The sequence below is a fragment of the Oryzias melastigma genome, linkage group LG20, assembly GCF_002922805.2.
Source record: "Oryzias melastigma strain HK-1 linkage group LG20, ASM292280v2, whole genome shotgun sequence".
Lineage (NCBI taxonomy): Eukaryota > Metazoa > Chordata > Actinopteri > Beloniformes > Adrianichthyidae > Oryzias > Oryzias melastigma.
In genome coordinates, this window is record NC_050531.1 from 14,124,684 (window position 1) to 14,135,005 (window position 10,322).

At 37.2% G+C, this 10,322-nt stretch overlaps 1 protein-coding gene across 1 annotated transcript in view; it reads left to right on the forward strand.

Moving 5' to 3' along the window:
- Window positions 1–10,322, forward strand: part of ofcc1 (orofacial cleft 1 candidate 1) — a 79,157-nt gene that overhangs the window by 49,855 nt on the left and 18,980 nt on the right. Inside the window, exons 18-20 of the mRNA XM_036217419.1 lie at window positions 1,019–1,271; window positions 1,585–1,748; window positions 4,228–4,387. Of these exons, the coding sequence (XP_036073312.1) occupies window positions 1,019–1,271; window positions 1,585–1,748; window positions 4,228–4,387 (577 nt within the window). The remainder of the gene's footprint in view (window positions 1–1,018; window positions 1,272–1,584; window positions 1,749–4,227; window positions 4,388–10,322) is intronic.

Consider the following 10,322-nt stretch of genomic DNA (forward strand, 5'->3'; position numbering starts at 1 on the left):
ATGACAGGCAGCGCTCCCTTCTGCCTTTTTATTCCACATACGTTTTCCTACCTTTCAGCCATCTCTCTGTTTTCCCACGCATTCATCGATGAGCAGTACAAATCCTTTTTTCTGTTCTCAAAATGTGAATGAGAATCTAAATTTGAAATAAACTGAATTGTTACCAGACTGTTATTTGGTAAAATCCTCCACGTTTTTGAACAATAGATGGGGTCAACAGAATACTCCATTTGCCCAAAAATGCTTGAATAATTGAGGACTGCAAAAGGAATTATCTTAAAAGCATATGGACTTATAAATCAATCTGAGCAACAACATTTACTATAAAACAGAGAAATAATCATTTTAAAGACTCATACGAGAAGCCTTTAAACTTGCTACAGGTGCTGCTTTACCTTGTAAAACCTTCAAAAATGACTAAAAAAAAGATCTCCTGTTGGTCATCCACTATAATGACTTTTCTGCTCTAAAACGACTTTTGCAAAGTTGGAATATATTAGGCTGGCTTTAGAAAAAGAAATACCATTGAACCTCTACTGCTAGATTAATGGACAGAATCTAAAAGATGCTTGACTCCTGGAGCAAATCTGATAGAAATGTAAGGAACAAACTGGACGTCTTCCATCGCTGGTTCCACCTCCTCCAAACTGAAGGGAAGATTAAGAAACTCATGAGGCTTTACTGTAGGTGGGTCTGATTTACAGTGGAGGCTTGGAAAAAGCTCTTTTTAGAAGAGTAGAGCATTTTTTTTAAGTTTGATTTATCTTTGATGTATTTAAATTCAATTTAAAAATTGTTGAGTCAATTAAAAGTCTTCTTTAAATCAAAACTGACCTGTGAGGCAAACAGCAACTAATTATAATGGTAATTGTCATCAAACTAATTAAATATGATCCATCGTATCAACCACAAATATTAAAACGCAGAGTGTGAATTGCTGGAACCAGCTGCCCCTGAGCTGCAAGCATCGTAAACACAAATATGGTACACACATATTGACACTTGCTTCTCTGTCCAGATTCCGCTTCCACGCACACACAGTGGAGCTCGTCTACCAGAGTTCTTTGCTCCACACCCGGGAGGAACTGGCTATGGTGATGGTGGGTCCCCTGACCTTGAACGCAGTAACGTTCCTGCTGGTTCTGATCAGATGGGGCTGTCAACTGATATTTGGCTCACTCCCTTCATTCATGTCAAAGTTTATCATGGCTCAGGGAGTGTGGACAGTCCTCGACCCCCTAGCAGTCTTTGCTGTGGACGCCGTCCTCGGGGTAAGTCGCTTAAAAATAACTTGGACATTTGTGCACTTTAAATAGGAGTTCACTTTATCTTGGCAAAGTGACTTTAGATTATACAGGAAAAGGAGGGGGGAGACGGGAATTGTGAACATAATAAGCACTCAAGACTCTAAAGAACCTTTCGATTTAATATATCAGAAAAGCATTAAAGCTTTACATATTGCTTACTTGGCATTAGTCTTTGTCCAAAATAATAACGGATCTTTGTTGTATTAGGCTAAAAAAAATTAAAGATCGTGTGGACAGTTTGTCCAAATTTGACTAATTTTTCTACTTTTTCCTGCAGCGTCTCTCTTACAGCCCTGATGTACCAGTGGGCGATGCAGCTAAGCTTTACTGGCACTTTTATCGAGCTGACCGGTCAGGTGCAGCAGGAGTGATCATCACTCTATTCCTGTATGGAGTCCATTTCCTGCTCTCCATTACTATTCTGTCTATTTACCTGCTCAGGTGAGACACACACAACCTGACCTGTAGAACTCTTTAGCTCTAGTTAACTTATCGATTGAGGCCTGGAAACTCAAGTTAAGCATGAATCTTTAAAGTGTAATAAAGAATGTTTTTGATGAACCCATTGACTGTATGTGAGGGCTGGACTGTTTGCGTTCCAAACAGAAGAAGTACCTGCTGGCTCCAAGAAGTCAAAACCCCATAGACTAGTGAGTTTCTATGGGTGACGTCCCACTCACTCAGTCCAAATATCATATATGGTCAATGCATTAACCCTTTAACTTAAACGAATAAAGAAATACATACCCTAATATCTACAAAAATAAATTTGCTGTATCATTGTGATATGTTGTGATACATGACATGGTACGTTTTTGCTCATAACAATGTTAACTGAAGATACAAACATATTGACGTCAATGTTCAGGGAAAAAAAACAAAAAAATCACCTTTTTGACCCAATGTCTCAAATTGTATGCATGATTTTTTAGCAAGATGTGTAACTGTATTATAAAGGTCAAGCATCCTTTCAATACAGCAAGTTGTAACAAATAAGTTATTAAGTTAAAGTTTAGAAAATTAGATATGCTTTTCCCCCTTTTTGAGATTTCACGAAAGCAGCCATTTTAAATGAGAAGAAAAAAAAAACCCTTTACTGCCCCTAGTGGAATGAATATGTACTACAGGGCAGAAAACATGGACTAAATTACATGCAACAGGTTTTTAAGGAAAGTTTGGAATGAGATAGAGGTCTGAGAAATGCATGTATCGGATAAGATACAAATGGTTCTATAGGGTTAATCGAAAAAACGTTGAATGACGCCAAGTCTCCTGTATGATAAATGAAACTAGAATAAATATAATATCAGTGCAAAAATAGGTCTGGGTAAGTCATAATTTAAACCACAATGCAACTTGGTCTCCATCTGAAGTCTGTTTCAGACTCATATAAGACATTAATAACTCAAAGGAGGGGGAAAAAAATCCTCTTACTGAATAAATCAGGTTGAGACTGGCCGAGGAGATGGTGCCATCTAATTTCAGTAAGTGGGAAGCTTATAGGGATCCAGCTAAATGGACAATATTAAAACAGCAGCCAAGAATAATGACTTCTGTCACTCAACCTCCACATGGGTTCGTGTTGAATGTAGGCCACCAGGCCAAAGCAAGGCTGATAATTTTATAGGTTACAGTTTCTTATTGGCTGCAAGGAAGTGGCTTTGACACAGACTGCGACCTATTTCTATAAAGAGCCTGAGGCTATATGTACTGGTAGAATGGACAGAAATCACTTTTTAATTACATTTTAAGCACACTTTATTCACAAATACAACTCTTTATTTTTAAAACATGGCAAACACACATGGAATTGACGTCACACAGATCATATAGGATTCACATGGACGCATTTGTGAAGGCAGGATCTCATCTGCTGTCGTCACCTTCATTACTCAAGCTGTTTCTTCTTGCACACCATGTGCTTTTGCTGATCTCTACTCCAAAATAAAGTTCAGATGTCACTTTTACCATCTGAGCCATGACTGACATGAGAGGGGAAAAAGTACTAAAGTTCAGAGCGTTCCACCACCAAAGACGTGTTATTGTTTTAAAGCACTAAGGTGCAAAGAAGGTTAATTCCACCAAGACAGACATAAAAATGCATAAATGAATGCGAAGCAAAATGCAAGTGTAGGATGAAGATGATTGTGTGCTATTCTTGCGTCTGAGGTCAAGATTGTACAAACGTTCCCTTCCCGAGAGTGATGGGAAATAATGCTGAGTTCAAAGATTTACACCAGTTTCTTGTACAAATCCTGGTCTTCTTGATGTCAGTTTTATTTGAGAGCTGATTACCCTCTGACAGGCTAGAATCTCAGTGGAAGGGCACAAGGTCTGCTGGTTTTGATGGTCAGCCAAATCATTTCTTTACAGATATGTTTCTTTTTGAGGGCTGGCTGCATGCAACCCTTATGTGTGGCAGAGGAAAAAGAAAGACTTTGGTGATGTGCATTCATCTTGAGGTATCAATCAATATGCCTGCTGCTGTGCAGAGCATTTCACTGTGACTCAAGCCAGGCTTTCCAGACACAAGCGCGTCCATCGTTGATCTTTGAAGCTCGGCATTAACATCGACGAACATCCCAGAATCTGACTCCCACACATTAACAGATGTTCAACTGTGCAGACACTCTGCCAAATATGGACACTGATACAGTCAGTCTCTGTTAAAGTATTTCCTACTCAGAGGCCATTTTTTGGTGACCTTGAAAAAACTTTTTCCTAGAAATACTCTTATTGTAATCAATACTGTTTGCTGAGATCGCTGTCATTTGACTTGTTCCAGAAAAACAAATGTTCAAAGATGAAGTGCAATTGATGCTTTTCAAGCTGTTGTCCAAATGTGGACTTTCAAGTCACATTTAATAGAATTGTCACTATTTTCTCCAAACTTTTATATATTTTTACAAACAATTTCCAGGTTCCACAACGATGGCCGCATGCTAGACGTCTTCCAGCGACTCACCGCTAAGGAGGGAAAATACTTCTTGCCTCAAGACCTTGAGCTGTCCAATCAGGAGCTTAGCTACATCGTCAAAAAAGCTGAGCAGTGGAGAGGCTTCAATGGGGAGAGGCGTAAGGTAAACTTTCAAATTGCTACAATAGTCTATTGTTTTTCTGATATTTAATACTAACTTTCACCATTGGGGTTAATTTTTCCTATAAATAAAGAATAGTTTAAAATCTGAGAAAATCTAGTTTGTCCAAATGTCATAATCAAGATTGTGTGTAAGTCCGAATTGGATGATCTAAAAATGTACTTCTAATCAAAGTTAGTGGATATTGGATAATAGTGGATCATTTTATAGCATTGCGTTTTCTTTAGTTACATTTTAGAAAGCTAAAAATTCATCTGAAGTCTTAAGCGTCAATCTAATTAGGACTTGATAATTACCAAAAACAGAGTTTTCACTGGTGGGAAGTCTGATTAGTCTGTTAAGTTAAACCAAATTCATGACGATTTTTCATTAAAAAGATACTTCTTCATCGACACACTTTAATATATCTGAACATCTTCATGCCAGGTAATGAGTTATCAGAAATGTTTATTCTTGTAGAGGTTTTCATGTTTGGTTAGCTACAGTTCAGTGGTGTTGTGAGTGTGCTACAACTAAGTTTATCTGTTGTAGTTTTTCCAAGATTAAACAGAGAATGAACCAAACAAGCTCAAGCCATCCACAGAGTAGAGAATCATTTTTATTATGAAGTAGCCATCAGAAGATGGTACACTGTGGTCATAAAGGGATGGACATGGTCAGCAACAATACTCAGATAGGCTTTCGTGTTGTAACCATGCTCAATTGGTACTAAGGAGTCCAAAGTTTGCCAAGAAAATATCCCCCACACCATTATACCACCACCACAAGCAGGCTGAACTGTTAATACAAGGCAGGATGGATCCATATTTTCATGTTTTTGATGCTAAATTCTGGCCCTATATACCATCCAAATGTCACAGCAGTAACCAAGACGTTTTTGAAATCTTCTATTGTCCAATTTTGGTGAACCTGTGAGAATTGTAGCCTCAGTTTCCCGTTCTTAGCCAGCATTAGTGGCACTTGGTGTGTTCTTCTGTTGCTGTGGTCCATCTGCCTCCAGGCTGGATGTGTTGTGCTTTCAGAGATGTTCTTCTACAGACTTCTATTGTAACCAGGGATTATTTGAGTTACTGTTTCCTTCCTATCAGCGGGAACAAGTCTGGTCATTCTCCTCTGACCTCTGGCATCGACAAGGCATTTCTGCCCACAGAGTTGCTCCTCACTGGATATTTTCTCTTTGTCTGACCATTCTCTGTAAACCCAAGAGATGACTGTGTGTGAAAACCAACAGTATTTTATTAGAAATTTGCATTCATGAGCATTTGGACAAGCAAACAAATCTGTGTTTGTGTCAAACAAGGCCTGAATAAACTAATCAATGGGTAAATCTCCATCATGAAGAAGTAAAAAACAATACATCATTTAAAAACTGTAGTCCAAGTTCATAGTGTGAATCTATTTTTAATACTATCAACCAAAAACCAGACTAATCACATTTCTTTCTTGAAAGGCTCTGTCTTCAAAGCTAATTTTGTCAAATGTTTTTGAGTTATTGTAAGCTGTTTTCCCTGTGATCTTGATTGCGGTATTTAGAAGTACTATAGGCTCATGAGAGAAATACATCCATGAATCTGATGTAGTTTTGTGTTTGGTACTTGCAAACACCACAATTTATGATGCAATATAACAAAAAAATCTGTAAACACTCTTTTTTGCCTGTTTTTTACCGAATCTTATAAGCTTTTATCAAGAATATCGATGACTCAAAAATGTTTTTTACTAACACGATGATGATGGAGTTCAGTAGAACTTGAACCTCTTTATGTTTTGAGTCTGAAAACAAGAAATACAAGAAACACATTTAGCACTTGATGACTTCCAACTGTGCTAAAATATCATCCTTATATTACAGCCCATCTCCCTCCACAGCAACTATTACGGCATACTTCATATTCTACCTAATTTGCTGTTATTACCCTGATAAAATGCTAACATGCTACCACATGATGAAAATTTACTGTTATTGCATTTTAACATTTTTATATTATTCAACTCAACAATTTTTCATCAAAATAAGATGTGCTTTACCAGTTTTTCATAATTATTGCAACAATTTCTTCTAGGACAAGGGTCACTTTCCGAACTCAGCAAAGACATATCCCTATTAGACTAATTTGCCTACATGCAAATTTTTGTCATTTTTCCCTTATTAACTATTTATAATAGACAAGGAAAAATATATTCATGAAGGCAAGTAAAGGAGCGGGCCGACAGAGCTGAAACTAATATTTTGCAACTCTAATGATTTTATGCATCCTTAATTAGATAGAATAAGGTTGATATGATTAGGTCAGGATGTAGTGTTTTTCATTAAAAATACATTTCAGAAACTGTATTCCAAATGTGCCCTTGCAATTAAATAATGAATCCGACGCATTCCTTATTACAGATCCAATTAATATCAGAGGCAAGGGCGTAATTTTAATAACAGTGGGCTATAAGGCCTTCATTAGCTGACTGAGAGAAAGAGGGAACATGGAGACGGCAAACAAGCTGCTAACAGCAGCAGTCTGCAACCAACTGGAAAATAAAGTTATTGAACAGTTACTCTTAAAAGGACAAACCTTGACATTTTTATTTAAAAAAAAAAGTTAAAATCTTGTGGAAAAAACATTGGAAATAGGCCTGAATCTATTTTCAAATCAGTTATAAACAATGAATAACATTTAAAACCCCTTTTGAGGTTTCTGTACTTGAATGCAATTTTGCAATGACACTTCCTTTTAATAGTTCATTTAAAATTATAAAATGCATGCTGAATGGTTATCCCTCACAAATCCCTGGCCCTGTTTGTAAAAAAGATTGGACACCCCCAAATTAAAATGATCTGTACTTATTTCTTTACATTTAAATAATAAAAGCAGTGCTAAAGCAGTTGTTCTAGATCTTTTGAATCAGACATGTTCTGCCAAATGGGAACTACTGTTTAGGATTAAGGACTAGTGGTGGGCAATACTGGGAATTTTGGTATCGATTCGATACCAAGTGATTACAGGGCTAGTATTACCAATATTTTTTACCAATAATTTTTTCTTCAAAGGTTGAAAATAGAATATTTTCAGAAATACACAATCTTTACTTGAGTAAGTATGTAATAAAACACAGGACAGACACTTTTAACAAATAAAATTGTTTGTGAACTAATTAAAACAATGTGAATGTATCAAATATAGAAAATGTATATTAGTAATGATATAATGCAAAAGTAATACCAAGAAAACAGTAGCTAGAGCATTTTTTTTAAGCTATAACATTTGATCCAACCCCTGTGGGAGTGGTGAGTTACAGACACAGCCGAGCTTGGGAACCATTTGGTGGTTTAAATAAATAAGAATATAAACAACATGACAAAGAAACTTACTATTGACAGTAAATCGTTCTTTAATGACTCTCTCCTCTCTCTGAGCAGCAGCGATATCGTTGCTATCGATACTCAGATTGATCCGCCCACCCCAATAAAGACCCTAAAGATGGCAGTTTTAGATCCACACGTTAAGGTAAAAGAGTTGTAAGCTGGACTAGAATGATTTAAAAAATGTGTACACCTCATATCATTAAAGAAAAGCCTTACCTCGGCAGACGGAATTACAATAGTCAGTTATATAGAAACTCAGAAATAGTGTGAAATATTGATGACATAGAAACTTAAGTGGGTCATGGAATCTATTTTTGGTTGGATTGATAAAGAGAAACTCTGCTGGGTCTCTCTGTTCTGACTACGAACTGTGATGTTAAAGTTCTCTCTAAGTCTTAAAAGGGGCGGAGCTACAGGGGGACACGAACCCGTATTAAATGTTATAGCTATGCCTCTGGTTCTGAAATATGAAATAATTTAGATAAATGGGTCTAATTTACACTTGTATCCAGTAAAGCATATGTTAGTTTAAAAAAAAGCATCATTACAACAAATGAAAAAAGTTTCCCTTTTTATCCTGTTAGTTTTATTTCATAGATTGCAGCAAAGCGCTCAGTCTTGTAAAGTTGTTTGGAGATGTATGTTCTCCTTACTGATTTCTATTTTTATTATCATGACAAAAATTAAAGAACTTATAGAAATTGGCTTCCACAGATGCAAGACTTTTTTGTCATTAATTAGAATAAAGAAAAAATGTTACATTTATGATTAATTTTCAACATATAGATTATCTAAATAAAATAATTCTTTTAAAAAAAGGACCTTCTAAACAGCTATGGATGTTGCCGTTCAGTAAAGAGGATAAACATTTTGCTTGCTCTTTACCACCATATTACCTTTAAGCTAGTAATTGGGCTAGCAAGCTCCTCATCATACGCAGTTCGGTAATGAGGCCCATTAATTATGTAAAGGCAGTGATGCAGATGGACCTAATTAATTGCCTCCCGTCACCTCCTTGATTACCGCACCTGGAAGGGAGGAGGTAATTTCTGCAAAACTCGGGCAGGTACGCAAACTGTTTTTGTCGAAGCCGCCGCTATGACAGTGACAGAGTGGAGCTCCGGCTTACCTGCTGCAAAGCTCTTTTGCTCTTAATTTGCCAAAAGAAAAGTTTCCCAGTGGTGGTAGTGACACTGATGTAATTGAAGGAGAGGAGGAAAGATTAAAAGAAGTGGGGAAGAAGGGAGAGAGGCGAGACGGGGTTTGAATGGGGGCCCTGGAGATGTTTTCCCAACCTGATTGCATCAACATTTGCGCAAGTTTGCACCGTTTGTCACTGTATGTCTAGGTAATGGGTTACCAGCGGGCAAGTTTTGGAACACCCAAGGTGCTTTGCAACTGCCGAGTGGTTGGTGGGGAGAGGAACCTGTTGAGAGTCAAACAGCACAGATTGAGATGGTAATGATCGTCTGGCAGGCTGTTGTTAATCATAAAGGATGTGTTATCCATTTTATTTAGATTATTCTAAACTGATCTAAAAAGAGTTTTTAAAACAAAACTCGCATTTTCCTAAATTAGCATAACATAAAAAAAAATTCCGAAGCTCTTGAACACAAAAAAATTGTTCATTGAACTTTTCCAATTTACTTTTTAAAGACCCATTAAGGTAAATGGTGTTCTTAACATGTACTTGTGGCATTTTTCTAATATTGACATATGTAAAGAAAATTAATCTTACATTTCGGAGTATTTCTTTATTAAAATTGTTATTAATTAGGGGTAGATGAAAAAAGCCATTCAAAAATGAGCGTATTTGTTACATAGAAAACATGTAGCGTCCTGCTGACCAACAGATCAATTTGTTTTCCTTGTCCGAGCTGGTATTTGGCTCAAACGGTACAGCTGATAATGTTATGTTTAGCTGTAATATAGTGGGTGAAAGCGTAAACAAAGGGATGATGGGAAGTGTGGTCAGAGGCGAGTATCTGATGAATTACTGCCACTCTATAGAAACTATATCCAAGAAAAAATATATGTATTTTTTGTTTTTATGGAAGTAAACTTGCACACCACTTGATTCTATTTTGTACTTATGTTTTACTACCACACTCCAACATGATCTGTAAATGTTCAGGATCACCAAAAAGACCGCCACCTAACAAAAGACACATCAGCTCCTCAATAGCAACACCAGGAGAAGAGAGAAAAGGGTTGGTGCTCCAGCGGAGAGGGCTTCTTAAGTTAGACGACAACTACAGGTCTGCAGTGGCATGAGTGCGGGGCAAATATGTGCAGATTCTGAGTTTATTTAGAGGCGCTGGATGAGGGGAAACATCCCAACCCCAAACTAGCTCAACCAAAGAGTAAAAAGGGGTCAGTGTTTGAGCAGCCGTCTATGAGGATGTATTTCTGCATAAAAACGCAAACCTGCAGATGTGTGCTTTGTGAGCACGCACTCAGTATGTGTGCAGCCCAACATGCAAGTCTGTCATTTGTGTGAGTGTGCACATGCACCAGTTTCTGCTTGGCTGCACATGCATGTCACATTTGAGTGGCTTCTTC